This window comes from Anomaloglossus baeobatrachus, chromosome 1 (assembly GCF_048569485.1).
Source record: "Anomaloglossus baeobatrachus isolate aAnoBae1 chromosome 1, aAnoBae1.hap1, whole genome shotgun sequence".
Lineage (NCBI taxonomy): Eukaryota > Metazoa > Chordata > Amphibia > Anura > Aromobatidae > Anomaloglossus > Anomaloglossus baeobatrachus.
Window position 1 is genome coordinate 574,671,809 of NC_134353.1, and position 23,969 is coordinate 574,695,777.

At 45.7% G+C, this 23,969-nt stretch overlaps 1 protein-coding gene across 2 annotated transcripts in view; it reads left to right on the forward strand.

The window, feature by feature from the left end:
* SPATA6L (spermatogenesis associated 6 like) overlaps nucleotides 1–23,969 on the forward strand; it is a 118,553-nt gene that overhangs the window by 46,371 nt on the left and 48,213 nt on the right. For both annotated transcript variants that reach the window (XM_075339810.1, XM_075339818.1), the window contains exon 6: nucleotides 20,381–20,505. In XM_075339810.1, the coding sequence (XP_075195925.1) occupies nucleotides 20,381–20,505 (125 nt within the window). The remainder of the gene's footprint in view (nucleotides 1–20,380; nucleotides 20,506–23,969) is intronic.

Consider the following 23,969-nt stretch of genomic DNA (forward strand, 5'->3'; position numbering starts at 1 on the left):
ATCGCATACACTCACACATCAGAACACACGCACACACCCGATCGCATACACGCACACACCCGATCGCATACACGCACACACACACACTGACGATATTGCACATACGCGCTTACACACTCACAACATCCAGAGATACCACATGCTTCCGGCCATGTGATCCTCTGGCAGGTCCTGGAAGGTCACTGCACGCACAGTATCGCTGCCGAGAAGTAAGCCATATCACTGGATGTTGTTGTGTGTGGATGCAATCTGATGTGTGTGTGAGGTGTGTGTGAGAGTCAGTGAGTGTGATCTGATGTGTTTGTGTCTGTTCTTATGTGTGTGTGTGCGTGTTTGTGTGTGTTCCGCCGCTGCAGGACCTTGATGCGCTCACCTGCTCCCGGTCGGCGTCTGGTGAGTATGACTGCGGGGTCTTCTTTCTTCTATCTTCTCTCTTCTGGGAGTGCCCGCTGCCTATAATGAAGTGTCTTGCAGTGTCTTTAACTCTTTCACCGCTGCATGACACTTCAATATTGACCGCAGCGTATGCCGGCTCCCTGCACATGTGTACCGGGAGCCGGTGTACGTTGGAGCGGGCGATGCGTGCGGAGGTCCGGGGCGAGCGGCTAATCCATGTGGGGGGCAGGGCCAGGCTGAGGCGAGCGGCCAATCCGTGGGGGGGCGGAGCCAGGCCGATCCCAGAACGGCTAATCCATGCGAGGGGCGTGGCTAGGCCGAGGCGAGCGGCCAATCCGTGGGGGGCGGGGCCAGGCCGAGCCCAGCGGCCAATCCGACAGTTGTCACTTTTATGACACTTACGGTGACACTGTCACGTGACACAATTTTGGCGCAAGACAGACAGACAGACAGACAGAATAAGGCAATTATATATATAGATGATCAAGTATAGTATGTCAATGTTTTTCACTGGCTGTGGTTTTAAAGCTTGTGTAATGCAGCCATGCTGATATCTCTATGGCTAAGGGGGCATGTAATGCCAGAAACGCATCAGAGATGCTCTGTGTACATCAGTGAAGCTGCTTTTAATGGATCAAGATTTTAATCAAGTGGATTTATCCGTTTTTTTGTGTCTTGTCCTAATTTGTTTTCTCAGTGTATTAATATACTCACCTACCACCATCTTCTCCGGTAACCAGTGCTGTTCTACTCTTCTCAGTGACATCACTGCATTTCAGACTCCCTGGGTCTCACTGTGTTCTGCGTGACCCAGAAGTGACTTTTACAATGTAAGTCTATGGAACGTCAGAACAAGGTTCCATAGACTTACATAGAAAAAGAGACTTCCGGAGCACAAATAAAGTGTAGCATGAGCCTGAAAATCTGAAGAGTGGTGAGAAAAGGAGCAGAATGGTGCTGGATTTCAGAGCAGAGTTGGTTGATTATGTTAATAATGCACATACTGTATATATAGGGTTAGGGGAGCAAAAGTCCAGACAGTGCTTCTGTAACGTGCACGATACAACCCTCTCATAATGGGCTGAGAGTCGGCCATGTTTCATCCAGACACAAGGTGGCAGAGTAGCCTTATTCACTGCGAGCTTCCACTCAGATTTCTATTCAGTATTTGACTATGCTTTTCCTGTCTGGTTGAGAAACTAGTTACATATTAAAAAAATTTCTGTTAAAATGTACACGGTTGCTCAATATTTTAGCAATGTAGGAATACTAAAACTTTGGAAGTCACGTTATCGTCCTCAGTGATTTGGTTTAGTAGTTACAAGTTGTTACAGATAGTAAGGAAGAAGCAAATCCGAAGCTATAGAGCTTGTAAGCTGGGTCTAACGTGGTAAATTCTACGATGTGTGAACAAATGTATAGATCACTGTTAGGCGGGCTTTACACGTTGCGACATCGCTACCGATATATCGTCGGGGTAACGTCGTTAGTGACGCACATCCGGCGCCGGTAGCGACATGGCAACGTGTAAATCCTAGGCGCAACGATGAACGAGTGCAAAAGCGTAAAAAATCGTTGATCTGTGTCACGTCGTTCATTTCCATAATGTCACTGCTGCTGCAGATACGATGTTGTTCGTCGTTCCTGCAGCACCACATATCGCTGTGTGTGAAACCGCAGGAACGACAAACATCTCCTTACCTGCCTCCACCGCCAATGCGTAAGGAAGGAGGTGGGCGGGATGTTTACGTCCCGCTCATCTCTGCCCCTCCGCTTCTATTGGCCGGCCGCTTAGTGATGTCGCGATGACGTCGTTGTGACACCGAACGTACCTTCCCCTTGAAGGAGATATTGTTCGGCAGTCACAGCGACGTCGCCGAGCAGGTATGTGCGTGTGAAGCTGCTGTAGCGATAATGTTCGCTACGGCAGCAAGCACCAAATATTGCATGTACGACGGGGGCGGGTGCTATCGCGCTCGACATCGCTAGCAATTGCTAGCGATGTCGCAGCGTGTAAAGCCCGCCTTAAAGCCCCATCCACCTATAGGAATAGAAAAGATCTGGCCAGATTTTTGGCATGATGTGGATTTTTCCTGTAATTTTTACCCCTATGGAAAATAACTGCCGCTTCTGCCCACAGCCTTAATATATATTTCTTTTGTATTAGTGCCAAGATAAAGTATGTAAACATATAATAAAAGGCATTCTGCAATGCAATGATATTGATGGCCTATATCGATGACATATCCTCATGTCATCAATATCAAATATTAATTAATATTAATATTGTGGCATCTGGTTTGTAGCACTTTAACGGGTGAGCCTATCACCACCAAAAGTCAAGTTCTAAGCATCCTTGGCGTAGCCTATGCTAGTTACACATTCACACCCTCATATTTGCATAATCCGGTCCCTTACATGTATTGACTTGTCTTTAACACGCAGAGCGAATAACGTGTCTCCTGCTCAGCGCATTGGCACTATAACCACACAGTCGTGATCACACAGTATAAATGCACAGATGAGGACAAGAGACAGACAGTTCACTTTGGGCATTAGAGACAAGTAACTCAATGCAAATCGGAGGGTGTGATGGTGCACCAAGGCATAGGCCACGTCAAGGGTGCACCGAAGCGCATATTTGCATATCAAGTTGATTTGCATATCAAGTTAGAGTATATTTTAAATTAAATATTAAGTTTAGCAATACTTGCTGCTTAGTATGATTTAAATAGATGTACCACATAAATAATTAGGCAGCTTAATTGCCATTTTGGAGATGACAGACTCCCTTTTAGGCCATTTTCACACATCTGTATAAAAACAAGTACATGTGACACAGTCCATTTTGACCATCCGTTTTAATTGTCATCACCCATCCACGTATATGTTTTTAAAACATACACATGCATGGGTGATGTGTGCAATCCGTTTTTTATCAGTATGGATGTAGAAAATTAAAGAGGTTGTGCACTACTCTAACATTGATTGCCTATCCTTAGGGGTACTCTGCACGCTGCGACATCGCTAGCCGATTGTAGCGATGCCGAGCGCGATAGTCCACACCCCCGTCGCAGATGCGATATCTTGTGATAGCTGCCGTAGCGAACATTATCGCTACGGCAGCTTCACACGCACTTACCTGCCCTGCGACGTCACTCTGGCCGGCGACCGGCCTCCTTCCTAAGGGGGCGGGTCGTGCGGCGTCACAGCGATGTCACACGGAAGGCGGCCAATAGAAGCAGAGGGGCGAAGATGAGCGGGACGTAAACATCCCGCCCACCTTCTTCCTTCCTCATTGCGGGTGGGACGCAGGTAAGGAGATGTTCCTCGCTCCTGCGGCTTCATTCACAGTGATGTGTGCTGCCGCAGGAACGAGGAACAACATCGTACCTGTCGCTGCAGCTAAATTATGGAAATGACCAACACTACACAGATCACCATTTTTCGACGCTTTTGCGATCGTTTATCGGTGCTTCTAGGCTTTACACGTTGCGGCGTCGTTACCGGCGCCGGATGTGTGTCACTTTCGATTTAACCCCGACGAGATCGCAGTAGCGATGTCGCAACGTGCAAAGTACCCCTTAGGATAGGTCATCCTTAGGATAGGTCATCAATGTCTGATAGGCCAGGATTCGACACTCCTCACCTCCTAACAATTAGCTGTTTTCAGTGCCAACGGCAGCAGCAGGCGGAGGAAATGCTTAGTTCCAGAGCTCCTCTGTCTTCTGATAGTGGCAGCGGCCGGGTACTACACATCTGTCTCCCATTCAAATCAATAGGAGGCGGATATGCATTACCAGGCCGCGGCTGCTATCAAAAGGAGCAGCTCCGGAATTGAGCATTTCTCGGCTCCCGCTGTCGCCAACGGCACGAAGAATAGCTGATCAGCAGGCATGTGGGGTTTCAGTCGATCAATGATGACTGGATAACTCATCATTTTCTATTCGACCAGGAGCTGAAACCCTGCACGCCTGCTGATCAGCTGTTCTTGGTGCTGTTGGCGGCAGCAGGAGCCCAGAAATGCTCAATTCTGGATCTGATCCTTCTTCTGATAGTGGCCGCGGCCAGGTACTGCATATCCGCCTCCTAAAGGCCGCTTTACATGCAACGACATTGCTAACGAGATGTCGTTGGGGTCACGGAATTCGTGATGCACATCCGGCCTCGTTAGCGACGTTGTTGCATGTGACACGTACGAGCGATTGCTAATAATGCCATATACTCACCTAATAATTGATCGTTGACACGTTGTTCCTTTCCCAAATATCGTTGCTGCTTTTGGATGCAGGTTGTTCGTCGTTCCTGAGGCAGCACACATCGCTACGTGTGACACCCCAGGAACGCCTAACAACACCGTACCTGCATCCTCCGGCAACGAGGTGGGCGTGACTTTCCTGCGGCTGCTCTCTGCCCCTCCACTTCTATTGGACGCCTGCTGTGTGACGTCGCTGTGACGCCGCACAAACCGCCCCCTTAGAAAAGAGGCTGTCCTTCGGCCACAGTGACGTCGCAAGGAAGGTAAGTCCGTGTGATGGGTACTAGCGATTTTGTACGCCACGAGCAGCGATTTGCCCATGACGGACAAACGACGGGGGCGTGTGCGATCGGCAGCAACATCGCTAGCAATGTCGCTGCGTGTAAAGTGGCCTTAAGGATTGGTGATCAGTGTTAAAGTAGTGCACAACTCCTTTAAATTACAAAGATTCTCCTATACTTTCAGTGTTAAATTGTACAGCACACATACAGAACACTGATGTCATCCTTGTGTGTGTGTGTGTGTGTGTGTGTGTGTGTGTTGTAGGTGTTTACAAGGACCCATAGACTTGTATTGGCCTTTGTCATCTGTGCTGCCAGAAAAAACAGACACGTCTCTGGGTGGCTATAATGGGTACACGTGGTGTCCGTGAAAAAAACAGATTACACATGTACCGGAAGCACATACATCTTAAGGGGGCCTAAGACAATCCAATAGCCAGATACTGTAGATAGAAAAAATAAGTGGCACAGGACAGATGCAAAGTTGCTTTATTCCATCAACAAGCAATGGGTCATTTTGTGTTAGATAGCACTTTGTTTGGCCTAAAACCATAACAGTATTAATAATAATTATTAATAACAGACATTATCAATAATAATTCTCCCCTATTTCCTTCATTAATTCTGAGCTTGTGAGCATGGCCCTCGTTCCTCCTGTGACTGTACGGCCTTGTGCGCACGCTGCTTGATTTTCCGTGTTTTTCGGGTGCAGTTTTGGTCCCAAAACTGCATGCATTTTCTTCCCCAGCAAAGTCTATGAGATTTCATTTTTGCTGGGCACATGTTGCCATTTTTTTGGACTCCATCCTTGTGAGTCCACAAAGATGCTGCATGTCAATTCTTCTTGTGTTTTGTCCCTGCATTTTGTAGGACTGGCAGATCAATCTCCCGCCGACTCGGGGTCGGCGGTGGATGGATCACTGGTATCCAGCCAGATGCCGGTCACCATATAAAGTCTATAGGGACCAGAATCCTGCGCAAAGGGGAAGGAGTAATCGCTTCTTACTTACCGAGTCACACGAGGCAGCTGTCACGCTGCTCCCGCGGCCTCTCATTCTTTTTTCCGGGTTGCTCATTAGGCTCATACATATTCATTGCTTCCCCCGCCCACCAGCGTCTGTGATTGGCTGCATTCAGACGAGTCCCCACGCTAATTGACAGCGTGTCTGAGGCGTCCAATCACAGATGTCGGTGGGCAGGTCTATATTGTACAGTAAAATAAATACTGTAAATAAATTGGCATAGGATCCCCCATACTATGATACCAGGACAGATAAAGCCTGACAGCTGGAGGCTGGTATTTTCAGGCTGGGGATACCCATGGTTATTGTGCGCCCCCCAGCCTAAAAATATCAGCCAGCAGCCTCCCGAAATTGCCGCATCTATTAGATGCAACTGTCCCGGCACTTTACCTGGCTCTTCCTAATTGCCCTGGTGCGGTAGCAACTGGGGTAATGAGGGAGTTAATGGCACCCCACAGCAGCCACTAAGTCCTAGATTAGTGATGGCAGACGTCTATGAGAACCCCCATCACTAATCTGTAAATGAAAGTAAATAAACAAACCCCCCAAAAATAAAAGACAAAAAAGCACCCTCTTTCACCACTTTATTAACCCCAAAAACACCGCTGCAGGTCCGTCGTAATCCACACGAGGTCCCACAACGCTCCCACCACTGCTACATCTGAAACTCACAGTGAACGCCATAGGGCATGACTGCCGCTATGAGCTCCACGCATGACTGAAGTAAGTCTTGTGATGGGTGGTGACGTCATTCAGGTTAGCCGAGGCCACAGTTGGAGTCCTCCACCTGTGACTGCAAATCACCTGAATGACATCACTGTTGATCGCGTGGCTCACGGTGGGCAGTCATGTTCTGTGGCGCTCGCGGTGAGCTTCAGTTTTAGCGTTTTTGCCATGGGTGTGTTTTTTTGAGGCCAGAAACGTGCATCTTTGTGGTTACCACAAAGATGCAACGTGCACACATAGCCTTATATTACTTATTACTGTGTTTTGTTTTTGTCTGTGCATGTCCCCGCTTCATTGTAAAGTGCTGCAGATTATGTTGGTGCTATATAAATAAAATTACTACTAATATAGTAACTCAGTACTGTAAAAAAAAAGTATAAACATAGTAAGTTGAAATAAACCACAACGTCTTAGCAGATGTCTGTACTAGGTATTCATAGAATATGTACAACAATTGCAATAAATTCTGTTACTTGTATAGGGTGCAGAGATAAGGGTTAGACCCAATCATGGATAACTGACAACTATACAACGATGTGCTTTTTTAGCAAAAGTGATAACCCTGTGATGTTTAAAGGTTTGCCAATTGATGTTACGAGATCTCGAAAAGTATCTTTAATAGCCAGGAGAGAAACTATAGATGGTGCAGGGATTGCAGTCACACTCGGGCCGTGGAGCCAAAAGTCCCTTTGGCTCATATAAAAACACCAGTACTAGTGAAAATCCATGATAGTTGGGACTTTGTTGGAGATTTCGCATTGGGATCAATAATCTTCAAGATATGCCACTTATATCTCTTATACGAGGGGCTGCTGATATGTCTTTGGCTTTGTGATCTTTTTTTGTTTCTATGGTAATGAATGTTAAATCACATGAAAGCCTTATGTGTCTAATATACTAATATATGTTTTCAAAATTTTTTGTTTGTTGCTTATGGCAACAATGTTCTACGCACATGCGAAAACAACATGGCGGAGTCTAATGCAATATTCACAGCAACTGAGAGCAGAGGCGTGATAAAATTCTTGTTTCTGCAAGGAAAGTCTGCGAAGGATTTTCATGGTGATATGTCGCAGACATTGGCGGATCAATGCCCTTCATATTCCACAGTTAAGAACTGGGTTGCCAAATTTAAAATGGGCCACTTCAGCACCAATAATGAGGAGTGTCCTGAACGACCGAGAGTGGTTGTTGTTTTGGAGATCGTTGCTGCTATGCACAACCTCATACTGGAGAATCGACGAATTTCAGCTACAGCAATAGCAGAAATCATGGGGATTTCCTGTGAACATGTTTGTGTCATTATCTATGAACATTTGTAAATGAGGAAGCTATCTGCAAAGTGGGTCCCCAAATCTTTGACAACAGATCAAAGAAGCATGCGAGTGAAAACTTCCCCGTCCATTTGTCAGCATTTTGGACTGATAAGAACTTCCTGGATCAACTGGTCACTATGGATGAGACCTGGATTTATTTGTATGACCCTGAAAACAAGGTGCTTTAAAAAGACTGGAGGCACAGTGGTCCTCCTCGTCCAAAGAAGTTCAGGGGGCAAAAATCAGCCACTAAGGTGATGGCGTTTGTCTTCTGAGATAAGGAGGTGTGACGCCACTGCAGCAACCAGGTGTCACAAAACAAGGTAACATCACTGTAACAGCTCGAGTCTTACATAACTGTGCCAATCAGTACACACACCAGCACACTAGGACACTTAAGGGGGCTTTACACGCTACGATATCGTTAATGTTTTGTCGTCGGGGTCAAGTTGTTAGTGACGCACATCCGGCGTCATTAACGATATCGCAGCGTGTGACACTGACCAGCGACCTTAAGCGACCTCAAAAATGGTGAAAATCGTTCACCATGGAGAGGTCGTCCCAAACTCAAAAATCGGTAAGGGTTGTTTATCCAGGTGGCTCATCGCTCATGCGGCAGCACACATCGCTATGTGTGACACCGCAGGAGCAAGGAGCGTCTCCTTACCTACCGCCGGCCACAATGCGGAAGGAAGGAGGTGGGCGGGATGTTACGTCCTGCTCATCTCCGCCCCTCCGCTTTGATTGGCCAGCCGCTTAGTGACGTTGCGGTGACGTCGCTGTGATGCCGAACGTCCCTCCCCCTTGAAGGAGGGATTGTTCGGCAGTCACAGCGACGACGCCGACCAGGTAAGTATGTGTGACGCTGCCGTAGCGATAATGTTTGCTACGGCAGCGATCACAAACAATCACATGCGCAATGGGGGCAGGTACTTACACGCTCGCTATCGCTACAAATTGCTAGCGATATTGCTACCGTGTAAAGCCCCCTTTACACTTAGAACCATGTGACAGGGCTGGGCACTGTGAGCTAACAGGCAAGCACCTGGGGGAGGAGCGAGTGGCCAGGGGGGTGTGGGTAGAGAGAGTGAAAAGGAGAGAGAGAAGAGAGAAGGTGGTTGAGAGGAGTTTGAAGTGAGCAGTATACTGTAAGAAAGAGAGAGTTGACAGCAAAGGTGTCAAGACAGACAAAGGAATTTTGAAACACAGAGAAAGAGAATGAAACTGGAAGGAGAGAGAGGAGTAAGAAATCCGGCAGAGTAATAGTAAAGACACCGCCAAGACCTGAGGAGAAACATTAGGCATTCAGGGGAGAAAGTAGTTTGAGAGCGAGAGATCACGCTCCAGGGACAGTGGAATCCTGTGGGGGTGGAAATCCAGGGCTCCCAGTACTTTGCACGCACGGTTGCAGATCCCAGAACAGACCGGGACTTCAAGCCATCTGTTAACTCTGCCAGGCAGGTGGGTTTCCAGGACTCATCTGTCACCACTAACGTCCAAGGCATTAGCAGCAAAGGGAGGACTGGGACATATTCCCTTAAATAGTCCAAGCTGCCTGCGGCAGGACCCAGACACCAGACGGACCTACGAGTGCTTCAAGCCAGGGCGGACCCTCACACATACAGGGCGCATTGTTGGGCGAGTGGCACCAAGCCGGCTGGCACAGGGACACAGGACTCGGGCACACCTGGGATCCAGCACGCCTCCAGGGTGTGAACCCAACTGTAAGTAAAAGTGACAAAACTGCACTCCCCTGTCTGGACTAAATTATTTCCCTGCGCCTCCACGTTAACCCCTACCTACCCCTGGGGAAAAGCCCTACTCACGGAGGGCTTCACCATCCACGCTGCCTCATCTATCATCCCCAGAGAGGACCGGCACCGCCAGCCATACCATCCCTGGCCACACACCGCGAGTGGCGTAGTCGGACTATTTTTATTATTTTCCTTTTATTTAAAACTGATCAACGATGCCTCCGGATCCGGGACTCCTAGAGCCACAGACTGCCCGGATCCGAGCAGCTCGGCTGCACTGGGGCGCGACAGAGGGCGTACTGCTAGTAGACTACTTTCAAAAGGGTTCCACCATCAATGCAAGGTATTACATTAAACTTTTGGACCAATTGAAGGCAGCTTTGAAGGCCAAAAGGCACGGTAAGCTGTCCAAAGGAATCTTGTTCCTGCAAGAAAACGCCTCCACTCACATTGCACAAGAGACCACAGCAAAATTGGCAGAGCTGGGCTTCCAGCTGGTTGACCACCCACCTTATTCACCAGATCTAGCCCCCTCCAACTATCATCTGTTTCCAAACCTGAAGAAACACCTAGAGGGTGCCAAATTTCACACTATATCTAATGCCATGGCTGCTACGGTTGCCTGGTTTGAGGCACAACCAAAATACTTCATTTTGCTAGGCTTACAGAACTTGGAAAACCAGTGTAAGAAGTGTGCTGACATCAGTGGAGAGTATGTGGAATAAATCTAAAGTTTCACCATCCTATCTCGTTTCTTTCTGTTTAAATCCAAAGACTTATCAGCAGCCCCTTGTAGCTCTTATACAACTTATAGCTCTTAAATGGCTGTGCTTATGTTATGATATTGGTATAATTAATTAGACAGTATGAAAACTTTGCAATTGACTTGCTTTTTCTATTTTCTGTGGATCTCCTGCTATGAGAGCGCTAATCTTATATAGTGTACTGCTTGTTAGCATGGAGATTGACCACATGAACTTGGTTTAGTGGGAGTGATTACAAGGAGTTAACCTCTGAGTTACCCGTTGGCTCTCCAACTCATTCATTTCTCTACAGTAGCTAGCTGCTCACCTAGTTCCCCCTCTGTCTGCTCCTGACCTCTATCAGTCCTGAAAATCTCATTCCCAACCACTACCATCAGCAGTTTCCAGGGCTGTTCACCCATTTATTGCTCACTTAGACCCTACACTTCTTCAAAGGTCCTGTTATTTTTATACGCAAATCTGGTGATAATAGTGTAGACCTTAGAACCAGCACTGACAGACCATAAATGTGTCACAGAAGTATAGGCTCAGTAATAGGACAAAGCTACTGAACGAGTATTGTTACTTAAGTTGGAGTGCCCTCCCCACAAGCAGCAAGGAAGTGGAGAGACTGCAAAGCTGTGTGCTGCTCATGACACAACTTTAGAATATCCTTTAAAGGGGTTGTGCCAACATATAACTTGTATTTAAAGCAACACATATCTTAAAAGTAAAAACTTTTTCAATTTAAATGTATTAACAATTATCCTCTACTGAAAAGCTATGTTCCTTTGATGTTTGGCTTAGCTCCTCCTAGTGGTAATATTGCTGGCCGTTATGTCTGTCCTGTCTCCTACAGACCGAGCATGTGCAATTTCCTCCCACTATGAGGCAAGCTACTGCTTCAGCAATCCTTTAGACTTGGATCCATCCATCTAAGTGCAGAGTCACATTTGCGTATAACTCGCATGAGTGCAATGTGAGAAAATCTCGCATTGCACTCGCCCCCATGTAAGACAATGCTGCAGCTCAGATCTGCAAGTTTTTCCTCAGCCCTATTCGGACTAAGGAAAAAATCGCAGCATGCTGCGATTGTCTGCGAGAGCCGTGTCAGTCGCACCCATTCTAGTGTATGGGTGCGAGAGAAACATCGTACTGCACTCGGATATTATCCAAGTGCAGTGCGATATACGCACAGGCTGACAATGGAGGAGATGGGGGAATTAACCCCTCCCTCTCCTCTGCAGCACCCACCCTCTCCTTTGCAGCTGTGAGCCGATCACATGACACTCGGCTAACGCTCACAGCAGACCCTGAGTCGGGGGTCATTAGCATATCACATCCGTTGCTCTCGCATTGGATGTCATACGCTAATGTGACCCCAGCCTAAGCCGGGCAGCTCTTTTCTTCCTGGCTGTCAGCTCGAGCTTCTGAGGTGATTATGCACATCTGGCTCCAGCTGATCACCAGGGCAGGAACTTCTCTTCTCTATGCGAAAGCAAATAATGCTAATTAAAACAATCTCCTAAAATATGTTTATTAGAAGAAAAGTGAAGTTTATGGTAGTTTCTGTAATAAACAATTTTACTCTCTCTTCTAGAATGTAGTTGATGCGTTAGTAAAGCAATCTGTGGCTGCTTTATCTTCTGAATCGCTGCATATGTAGGCCAGAGTAGTTAGGGGCAGTTTGTCTTGTGTGCCTGCGCTCAGTATAGGCTGCAACTAAGATGACAGCTTTTTATCTCAGTCATAGCCTATGCTGAGCGCACGCACACAAGACAAACTCCCCCTAACTAGTCCGGCCTACAGTCATATGAAAAAGTTTGGGCACCCTATTAATTTTAACCTTTTTTCTTTATAACAATTTGGGTTTTTGCAACAGCTATTTCAGTTTCATATATCTAATAACTGATGGACTGAGTAATATTTCTGGATTGAAATGAGGTTTATTGTACTAACAGAAAATGTGCAATCCGCATTTAAACAAAATTTGACCGGTGCAAAAGTATGGGCACCCTTATCAATTTCTTGATTTGAACACTCCTAACTACTTTTTACTGACTTACTAAAGCACTAAATTGGTTTTGTAACCTCATTGAGCTTTGTATACCATACTTAGTGTTTGTGTGGCTGGGGCATTTTTGGGAGCATTATACTCTAAAATTGCCATAAAAGGTATTACTGGTGAGAACATTTAGAGGGCTTCATTAGAAATATATAGAATTTTATTTTTTAGAGAGTGGCCCAATTAGGACTTTTAGGAGCCATTATACTGTGGGGGTATTATAGTGTGTTTGGGGATTTTTTTAGGCATTGTACATCATGGGGCCATGAAAAGAATATTATAAGAGTACTAAAGGGGTTCAGTTGGAACAAAATTACTTTGCAAGCACCTCTTATTTGGCGGGGAAGGGGACACACATTAAGGAGCGTCTACTATGAGACCACTTGATTTGTAGGTACTGTATGTAATTAATTATCCTCAAAAGGTCTTTTTCAGTTACTCCATTGTGCACACCTTCTTTATAACATGCCCCCAGAGGCGCTGACTAGGTCTCAGGTGATTAATGTCATGATGTGCTGATGTGCTCATTGAATATGTGGCGCACAGTTATGGTAGAGGACTTTTCCCAGAAACTGCGATGCTGAGTAAGGCAGGCCAAAGAATATCCCTATGACTGGAGAGACCCCATACTAGAGAACATTCAATTTCCATCAAATAACTTTGATATGAATTATTTTTTCCTGACAAATTTGTCAAATTTGAATCTTGTCAAATCCTAATCTAATATATAAAGCTGAGTGTATCAGTGTATGTATGTATGTATGTATGTATGTCCGCTAAAGGAATTCACACCGCCGCATTTACAATCACGAAATTTTGCACAAACACCCCATGTGACTCAGGGAATGTCATAGACTATGTTTGGAAGGGAAAATTTAACCCTGCGCTTTACAGTTAGTCTCCAAAAATCCTGCCTCCATTAAAGTGAATGGAGCTGCGAGCTATTAGGTTATTAATAGGAGCTGTGAGTAGTTGCTATAGGAACAAAATAAATTGTTAATATAAGAAGCTTCTGTGTGAGGTAATAAGATGTCGGTGGGGAGATGGATAGAGAAAGACAGAAAGAGACAGAGAGAGAGACAGACAGTCAAAGAGTGAGACGGAGGCAGATAGTCACAGACAGACAGGGAAAGAGACAAGGAAAGAGACAGAGACAAGGAAAGAGACAGACGGGGAAAGAGACAGACTTGGAAAGAGACAGACGGGGAAAGAGACAGACGGGGAAAGAGACAGACTTGGAAAGAGACAGACCTGAAAAGAGATAGACGGGGAAAGAGACAGACGGGGAAAGAGACAGACGAGTAAAGAGACAGACCTGGAACGAGACAGACGGAGAAAGAGATAGACGGAGAAAGAGACAGACGGGGAAAGAGACAGTGTTTACTAAGTACCCTATGTTTATATGCACTATGCTTTTATTTAGTTACAGCAGGGTATGTTTTCAAATTTTTTTCCTTGGTTTCTCTTTGTCTCATGGCCAGTGTGAACATGGTCTCACAAGTTCCATGTATACCATCTCATACTCCGGCTCACTTTTTTGTTTTTATGTAGTTTTTTTGTATTCAGTACAAACAGGGAGTGGCCCCCTTCTTAGCGAGCTGGACATTTCATTCTGTGAATCCCCCTGACTGTGTGTGTCCTGTTGGGACCCGGTCGCTCTCAGCCCTTAGCCACATTGAGGCCTATTTTAGACCCATGGTAAGGTTTTAATATTAGAGAGTGTAGGTACTATCCCAACTGGGTACACCTTGACGTTTGGTGGGATAGCTTTATGCTTTTTTTGATCAAAAACAGTGTTTACTAAGTACCCTATGTTTATATGCACTATGCTTTTATTTAGTTACAGCAGGGTATGTTTTCACATTTTTTTCCTTGGTTTCTCTCTATATATATATATATGTGTGTGTGTGTGTGTGTGTGTGTGTGTGTGTATATGTTAGCACATGATGACAACGTTGAGTTGATTCACACGTTCAGTATTTGGTGAGTTTTTACCTCAGGATTTGGTGAGTTTCTTACTTCAGTATTTAGTATGTTTGTTACCTTAGTATTTGGAAGCCAAAACCAGGAGTGGAACAATCAGACGAAAAGTATAATAGAAATATGTCACCACTTCTTTATTGTTTCACCCACTCCTGGTTTTGGCTTACAGATACTGAGGTAAAAAACTCACCAAGTACTCAACGTGTGCAAGTGGCCTTTAGGCCCTGTGTGCACTAGACGGAATTACCTGCGGATTTGTTGCATGTTTCGCTGCAGAAAATGTTCATAACATCTCTGCAGTGATTCACCAGCAAATCCTATGGGGAAAAAATGCTGTGCGCACTATGCGGATTTTGACAGCTGCATGTTTTTCTGCGGGATTCCCGCAACAAAAACAATTGCATGTCACTTCTTTTCCTCAGGTCCCTGCAGTTTGGAGGGCTGGCAGATCAATCACCCACTGACTCTGGGTCGGCAGAGGATTGATCCCCGGTATCTGGCCAGATGCTGCTACCCATATAAAGTTTATGGGGAATAGAATCTGGCCCAAAGTGGTAGGAGCAAGCGCTTCATACTCATCGATGACCGGGCGGCTGTCACACTGCTCCCGCGGCGGCTCTTTCATCTTCCAGAGCCGGCTCATTATTCCATCTTGTATTCACTCCTTCCCTGCTCACTGGTGGCTGTGATTGGTTGCAGGCAGACACACCCCCACGGTGAGTGACAGCTGTCTCAGTGCAACTAATCACAGCCGCCGGTGGGCGAGTCTATAGCGTACAGTAAAATAAATAAATAAATAATTAAAAAAAAACGGCCCCCCACTTTTGATAACCAGCCAGGATAAAGCCTCACAGCTGGAGGCTGGTATTGTCAGGCTGGGGAGCCCCACGTTATGTGGAGCTCCCCAGCCTAAAAATATCAGCCAGCAGCCGCCCGGAATTGCCGCATTCATTAGATGTGACAGTCTCAGACTTTTCTCGGCTCTTCCCGTTGCCATGATGCGGTGGCAATCGGGGTAATGAAGGAGTTAATGGCAGCAGCCCATAGCTGCCACTAAGTCCTAGTTTAGTGATGGCAGGTGCCTATATGACACCCCCTCATCACTAAACTGTAAGTGAAAGTAAATAAGCACAAACACCCCAAAAATCCTTTATTTGAAATAAAAGACAAAAAAGCCCCCTCTTTCACCACTTTATTAACCCCTAATAACAGCCCTCCAGGTCCGACGTAATCCACAAGATGTCCCACGACGCTTCCAGCTCTGCTACACCTGGCACTCACAGTGAGCGCCATAGACCATGACTGCTCACTGTGAGGGTCAGGCTGCAAGTGAAATGAGCCGCCGGGATCAGCGGTGACTTCACTGATGTGCTTTGCAGTGACAGGTGGAGGACTCCAGCGGTCACTGCACATCAGCTGACTGAAGTCACCGCTGATCTTATACTCACCTTCTCCTGCGAGGCTGCCTCCGAACACTGCTCTCCTGCTTCCAGGCCGGCTCATGCATATGCAGTTATGCAGTGCACAGCTGACCCGCAAACAGTAGAGCGCCGGAGGCAGCCACACGGGACAAAAGCACGGCCCGGAGACTTCAGCACCACGAACAGCAGGAGCGGGGAGAACTGTGAAATCCCGCAGGGAACAACCTGCGGCAAATGCGCACCAAATACGCAACAATACACAAATACCGCATGCTGATTTCGGTGCGGATTTTTTGCGTTTTTTTTCCCGCAGGTGCGGAAATCTTTAAGAGCCTGCGGAATTTTCTTAAGAAAATTCCATTTTCTAGTGCGCACAGGGCCTTACCGTTTTTTGTGAGTGGGGAAAATGAGAACACAAGTACAAAAGTAATGGCGATTCCTGTGAACTTGGAATGTAGTAAGGGACTATTTCTACACAGCAGTTGGGAAGGAGACTGTAGATGCAGTGATGCGGCAGTTGAGCCAGTGAATGAGGCAGCTAGTGCCACATTGGCCTTCTTTGAATAGTTCCCATAATCCCTCCTGCTCAGTGTGATGTGATGGAATTACAAGTGAACAAGAAATCACATAAAAAGGTATTATTTATTCAAGTTATTCACTGTAGTCATTTCCTGAGAACATTGATAACTGTTTAGGAGTAGTGATGGGCGAGCACTAAAATGCTTGTGTGCATGCTACTAGATTCCAGCTGGTGAGATGCTTGGAGCGCAACACGAGTAATGAGCATTATGGAAAGTCGATGAGTGGGCACTTCGGGCCCCCGCCCACATACAGCCAGCCATAAACAGAGTATTTTTGGGGGAGGAGTTTTTATTTGGTCACACTACGTCCCAGAATGTTGTTTTATCTCCCGGTAGAGCCATTCATAGACTGTGAATGGCTCACCCATGGGATGCCTACACATATCATGCAGTGATGCAAGCGTGTACGCTGTGGACGTTGTTTCATAGACCAAATACGAGAGCACCCGTGATACTTGCCTGAAGTCTACGAGTACCCGAGCACCCCAATGCTTGATCGAGTAACAAGCAGTGCCTAGCATGCTCGCTCATCACTATTTAGGAGCTTTTCACAGCTGTCATGGCACAACCCCTTTAAGCATAACCATTTTTCTACACTGAAAATAATTCAGATGCCTATTTGCTTTTAGATGACAGTAGAAAGTGATAAGCACGGCATAACGGACAGACTAGAGGGAGCATGTCTGTAGTTAGATTATACAGTGCCTACAAGTAGTATTCAACCCCCTGCAGATTTAGCAGGTTTGATAAGATGCAAATAAGTTAGAGCCTGCAAACTTCAAACAAGAGCAGGATTTATTAACAGATGCATACATCTTACAAACCAACAAGTTATGTTGCTCAGTTAAATTTTAATAAATTTTCAACATAAAAGTGTGGGTCAATTATTATTCAACCCCTAGGTTTAATATTTTGTGGAATAACCCTTGTTTGCAATTACAGCTAATAATCGTCTTTTATAACACCTGATCAAGCCGGCACAGGTCTCTGGAGTTATCTTGGCCCACTCCTCCATGCAGATCTTCTCCAAGTTATCTAGGTTCTTTGGGTGTCTCATGTGGACTTTAATCTTGAGCTCCTTCCACAAGTTTTCAATTGGGTTAAGGTCAGGAGACTGACTAGGCCACTGCAACACCTTGATTTTTTCCCTCTTGAACCAGACCTTGGTTTTCTTGGCTGTGTGCTTTGGGTCGTTGTCTTGTTGGAAGATGAAATGACGACCCATCTTAAGATCCTTGATGGAGGAGCGGAGGTTCTTGGCCAAAATCTCCAGGTAGGCCGTGCTATCCATCTTCCCATGGATGCGGACCAGATGGCCACGCCCCTTTGCTGAGAAACAGCCCCACAGCATGATGCTGCCACCACCATGCTCGACTGTAGGGATGGTATTCTTGGTGTCGTATGCAGTGCCATTCAGTCTCCAAACTTCACGTGTGTGTTTGGCACCAAAGATCTCAATCTTGGTCTCATCAGACCAGAGAACCTTGAACCAGTCTGTCTCAGAGTCCTCCAAGTGATCATGAGCAAACTGTAGACGAGCCTTGACATGACGCTTTGAAAGTAAAGGTACCTTACGGGCTCGTCTGGAACGGAGACCATTGCGGTGGAGTACGTTACTTATGGTATTGACTGAAACCAGTGTCCCCACTGCCATGAGATCTTCCTGGAGCTCCTTCCTTGTAGTCCTTGGGTTAGCCTTGACTCTTCGGACAAGCCTGGCCTTGGCACGGGAGGAAACTTTCAAAGGCTGTCCAGGCCGTGGAAGGCTAACAGTAGTTCCATAAGCCTTCCACTTCCGGATGATGCTCCCAACAGTGGAGACAGGTAGGCCCAACTCCTTGGAAAGGGTTTTGTACCCCTTGCCAGCCTTGTGACCCTCCACGATCTTGTCTCTGATGGCCTTGGAATGCTCCTTTGTCTTTCCCATGTTGACCATGTATGAGTGCTGTTCCCAAGTTTGGGGAGGGTCTTAATTAGTCAGAAAAGGCTGGAAAAAGAGATAATTAATCCAAACATGTGAAGCTTATTGTTCTTTGTGCCTGAAATACTTCTTAATACTTTAGGGGAACCAAACAGAATTCTTGTGGTTTGAGGGGTTGAATAATAAATGACCCTCTGAATAAACTTTTCACAATTTAAAAAAAAAAAAAAGAAATAACATTCTTTTTTGCTGCAGTGCATTTCACACTTCCAGGCTGATCTACAGTCCAAATGTCACAATGCCAAGTTAATTCCGAATGTGTAAACCTGCTAAATCTGCAGGGGGTTGAATACTACTTGTAGGCACTGTAGGTGTAGGTATATAGTTGTATATTTAGGTGTTTATTTTACCTTTAACACTGAAAACCACCTTACTTTTATATGTACTGCCAATAGTCTCTTTCACATTACAACTATATCCCAAACCTTTAGTGTCTCCTTTTCTCTTTTGCTTCACATTACAAACATCTTCTCTACATATAAAAGCTGTAATATAGAGCATTCTACTGCTAAAAGCACAGTCATCTATGTAATAACCCACTTTTCTCAGAGAAAACATAATAGGTTGTACAGAAAAAAAATGATGCTAAATGATCTATTTCCCATGTGAAAGCTTCATTCCGTAATTGTAAATTTCATTCTTCCCTTGATTTCCTTTTATGTGTATTTTCTCATTAGGAAAAGTAAACATCCGTAATTGTCATTGAGACACTGAGACAGTAAAACTCCAATAACCTTAATGAGGCCCAGTGTGTTTAAAGAATAAGAGCATATACAGACTTGTAATGAGAGTTTACTATTTTAAGTGTTACAGGGATTTTCCAAAACTCTATATTTACTTCATGAACCAGTGCCAATCCTCTGTTCTGTCCCCCTGTGGTCACTCAAAATACAGTAAATGTCACATAGCCACTATAGCCAGTGAGATCTACTGATCAGCTACAGGTTTCACAGATTTTGGAACAGTTTCTTCACCTCGGACAAAACTTTAATGGCTGCAGCTAATCAGTGGCTGTTGGTTGGCTGCAACGGTCAAGTGACTGGTGGGGGACACAGCACTGAGATCAGAGGAACAGCTCTAGTCCAGAAGAGTTTTGCTTTATTTTATGCTGCACTCTGTGATTATTATTAAGGGTTTTATGTGACAACTACAGTCCACAGTAGTATAGTAAGTTGGATGGAACTCTTAGGCGGGCTTTGCATGTTGCGACATCGCAAGCCGATGCTGCGATGTCGCACGCGATACTCCCCACCCCCGTCGCAGGTACGATATCTTGTGATAACTGGCGTAGCGAAAATTATCGCTACGCCAGCTTCACATGCACTCACCTGCCCTGCGACCGTCGCTCTGGCCGGCGACCCGCCTCCTTCCTAAGGGGGCGGGTCATGCGGCGTCATAGCGACGTCACACGGCAGGCGGCCAATAGCGGCGGAGGGGCGGAGATGAGCAGGATGTAAACATCCCGCCCACCTCCTTCGTTCCGTATAGCCGCCGGCGGCAGGTAAGGAGATGTTCCTCGCTCCTGCGGCTTTACACACAGCGATGTATGCTGCCGCAGGAATGAGGAATAGCATCGTACCTGTCGCGGCAGCGTAATTATGAAAAAGTCGGAGCCTGCACCGATGATACGATAACGACGCTTTTGCGCTCGTTAATCGTATCATCTAGGATTTACACACAACGATGTCGAAAGTGACACCGGATGTGTGTCACTTTCGATTTCACCCCACCGACATCGCACGTGCGATGTTGCAACGTGCAAAGCCGCCTTTAGAATTATGAAATGACCTCTCATTTTCCCATAAGCATCACTTCTTTCTCCTGGTCTATAAAGTCTTCTTCTTGTCCTAAAGGTGAAGATGTTTTAGCCACATACAAAGAGAATCATCGAGATTTCCTGTTCCCTGAACCAAAGCTAACTCCACCGTACCCAGGAGTTGACCGAGAGGTGCTAATGAAAACTGTTCCAGGGTTCCCGGTGAGTAACATTTTGTTTGCATTTATTGCTTGTTGAGTCAATGCAAAATACATTTATTTTTTGTATCTACATTACTTCTTAGCTATCATCAGAACACTTTACTAATATTTCTCCTCGAACACTCCCCCAAAGTAGATGTGGGTGGGCTGTAGGGACGTTTTCTTTTTACACAAATCAGGGCAACTTTGGCCAGTTTCTGACCATTGTTATAAGAAAAAGTATAAAGCCCCCCCCAAAAACAGTATAAGGGGCCACACTCACTAAGTGCACTGTGGTCTTAACTCATGGAATGATAAACGTTAACTTTATTAAAGACTTGAGACACATAGTTTTAAAGTTTAAAGAAGATACAAGTCCATTGAGTTCAACCTAGAATCTTACGTGTTGATCCAGAAGAAGGCAAAAATCGCATGAGACAGATGTTAAAACCCCATAATAGGGGCAAAATCCTTATTGATTCCACATACAGCAATCAGACTAGTTCTCTGGATCAACATCCATTGCAAAATCTAGTACTCGTAAACTGTCATTTTGTATTTTTCACATATTTTTTAGTAAATCAGCCATTACAACACCATGTCTTACGGTAAAGAATCACCATCTGTCATTAGGATTAAGCCTTCTTTACTTTAGATGTAGGGGATGCCCCTTTATCATCACTGCAGGTCTAGGTGTAAATATTAGAAAGATCTCTGTACTCTCACCCTCAATATCTGTACATTGTAATAAGATCGCCCCTAAACCTTCGTTTTTCCAAACTGAATAACACCAGATTTAAATAACATGTCGTGGCATTTCAGTTCTCCAATTCCTTTAATAACCTTGGGTGTTCTTGTCTAGTTCAGCTATGTCCTAATACAATAAAGACCAAAATTGTACACAGTATTGCAAGTGTCGCTGAACTATTGATTTGTATAGAGCCTATACTATGTTCTTGGAATGAGCATTTATGCCTCATTTTTCCTTCTTATGAGTCATCTCTACCCAGATCTGGTTCAGCTTTGTCTGCTTTAGTTTCCTTGCACAACCGTACTCACTCTTCTAGCGGCATTGATGATAGAAGAGACATTATAGTCATTATCTCAGATAGCGCAACTGCTTTCAGCCAGGGATTAGTCTATCTGAGATAATTTGTTCTGCTCAGGTATTCTAATAGATTCATGTGCTGTCCAGTAGCCCAGCAGGTGTAATCATCTCGCTGCTGTGGCCAATGGGCAGTACCACACCCTTTTTAAACTCCCAGCTTTCTGGCTTAGGCTGCTTTCACACATCCGGTTTTTGCTGAACGGCACAATACGGCGCTTTGCAGAAAAAACGCAACCGTTTTTCTTTTTTTTTCCGCCGCTTGAGTTTTTTCCGCAAAGACTAGCATTAGCGCCATATTGGCCTTGCGTTGCGTACCTTTTCTGCTGGATGCGGCATATTTAGCCCATGTGGCGGCCGGATGGAATGTTGCCTGGCATGTTTTTTTGTGCGGCAAAAAATCCGCATCGCGCCGGATGCGATTTATAATGCAAGCCTATGGACGCCGGATACAGCGTCCTGCGGCAAAAACCACATCCGGCGGCCGGATGCGTTTTTTTTGCACTGCACATGCTCAGTATCAAGCCGCATCCGTCAAAAAACGGACGGGCCGCATGGAAAAACTTAGGCAACGGATCCGTTTTTTTCGCCGCATCTGTTGCATAGGTTTTTGAGCCTGATTGAGCCGCACTGCAAAAACTGTATGTGTGAAAGCAGCCTTAGTTGCCAGATATTGTGTCTGGAAGTTCCCTAGACTTTGGTGTTCTGTTTGTTTTTTAACTCCTGATGTAGACCCTGGACTCTGACCTTGTCTGGCTCTGTTCTTTCCCGTGTACTGACAGGCATTGGTGACTGGTTTCAGATTGATTTTTTTTTTACTAATTTTTGGTTACAGTTTTGACATAGCATTTTTTAATGCATTGCACTGCAGAAAAGTTGGGATTCTGAAGCCTACAGGGAGAAAATGCTCCAAAATAAGCACAGTTCAACAGCAAGTTTAAAGGGGACCTCCCCTTTCAAATTTTTTTTTCTAAAAGCACTGTAAGGCTATGTGTCCACGGTAGAATGTACCTGCGGATTTTTCTGCATGAAAATCCGCGACTTTCGCGGCAAATCCGCACACGCGGATTTGCCGCGGATTTGCCGCGGATTTACCGCGGATTTGCCGCGGATTTTGATGCAGATTTTTTTTTTTTTCCCCATTCTATACCCAAAATCCGCACCAAATCTGCAACAAACAATTGACATGCTGCAGATTTTTCCGGATCAAAATCTGCGGGAAATCCGCAGCGGAAAAATCCGCAGCATGGACACAGCATTTCCAAAATGCCATTGAAATGGCTTGGAAGTGCCGCTGCTGCAGATTTTCGGGAAATCCGCGGCAAATCCACGGCAAAATCCGCGGTAAATCCGCAGCGTGGGCACATAGCCTTAGTAGTAAAATAACAAACAGCTTTGCTTACCCTGCCCAGATGCAGTGCTGAGTCTCCACTTCTGCCATGGTCTCTGTTGTTGTCTGCATTATATTGACAACACATATACATGTTTTTCTCACTATCTGACATGAAATCAGACTGAACCTTTCCCATTTTAGGTCAATTAGGATTACCTAAATTATTTATATTTGCCAAATGCCAAAATAATGAGAGAGAGAATGTTTTAAGGCAAGTTTACATACACTCAAGGGTACTTTACACACAACGATATCGCTAACGATATGTCGTCGGGGTCACAGTGTTCGTGACGCACATCCGGCGCTGTTAGCGATATCGTTGTGTGTGACTAAAAGGAGCGTTGATCAACGATCGCAAAAACGTCAAAAATCGTTGATCGTTGACACGTCGCTCCTTTTCATAACATCGTTGGTGGTGCATGCCGCTGATTGTTCATCGTTCCTGCGGCATCACACATCACTATGTGTGACACCGCAGGAACGACGAACATCTCCTTACTTGCGTCCACCAGCAATGAGTAAGGAAGGAGGTGGGCGGGATGTTCCGGCCGCTCATCTCCGCCCCTCCTCTGCTATTGGGCGGCCGCTTAGTGACGCCGCTGTGACGCCGAACAAACCGCCCCCTTAAAGGAGAGATTGTTCGGTGTCTCCAGCGACGTCGCTAAGCAGGTATGTGCGTGTGACGCTGCAGTAGCGATATTGTTCGCTACGACAGCGATCACCCCCATAATGAAACAGCGACGTGGGCGGGCGCTATCGTGCACGTCATCACTAGCTATCACTAGCAATGTTGCAGCGTGTAAAGCACCCTTCAGAGTACTATGCCTTTAAACCATATGGGACAGTCCATATGATGATGTCATGTCTTTGGAAGGTTTATTGGCAACATCAGAGTTAGAGACACACCTGTGGAGGAATTTTAATGCACACCTAAAACACAATGCTTCTTTGTGTGGCATCATGGGAAAGTCTAAAGGAATTAAGTCAA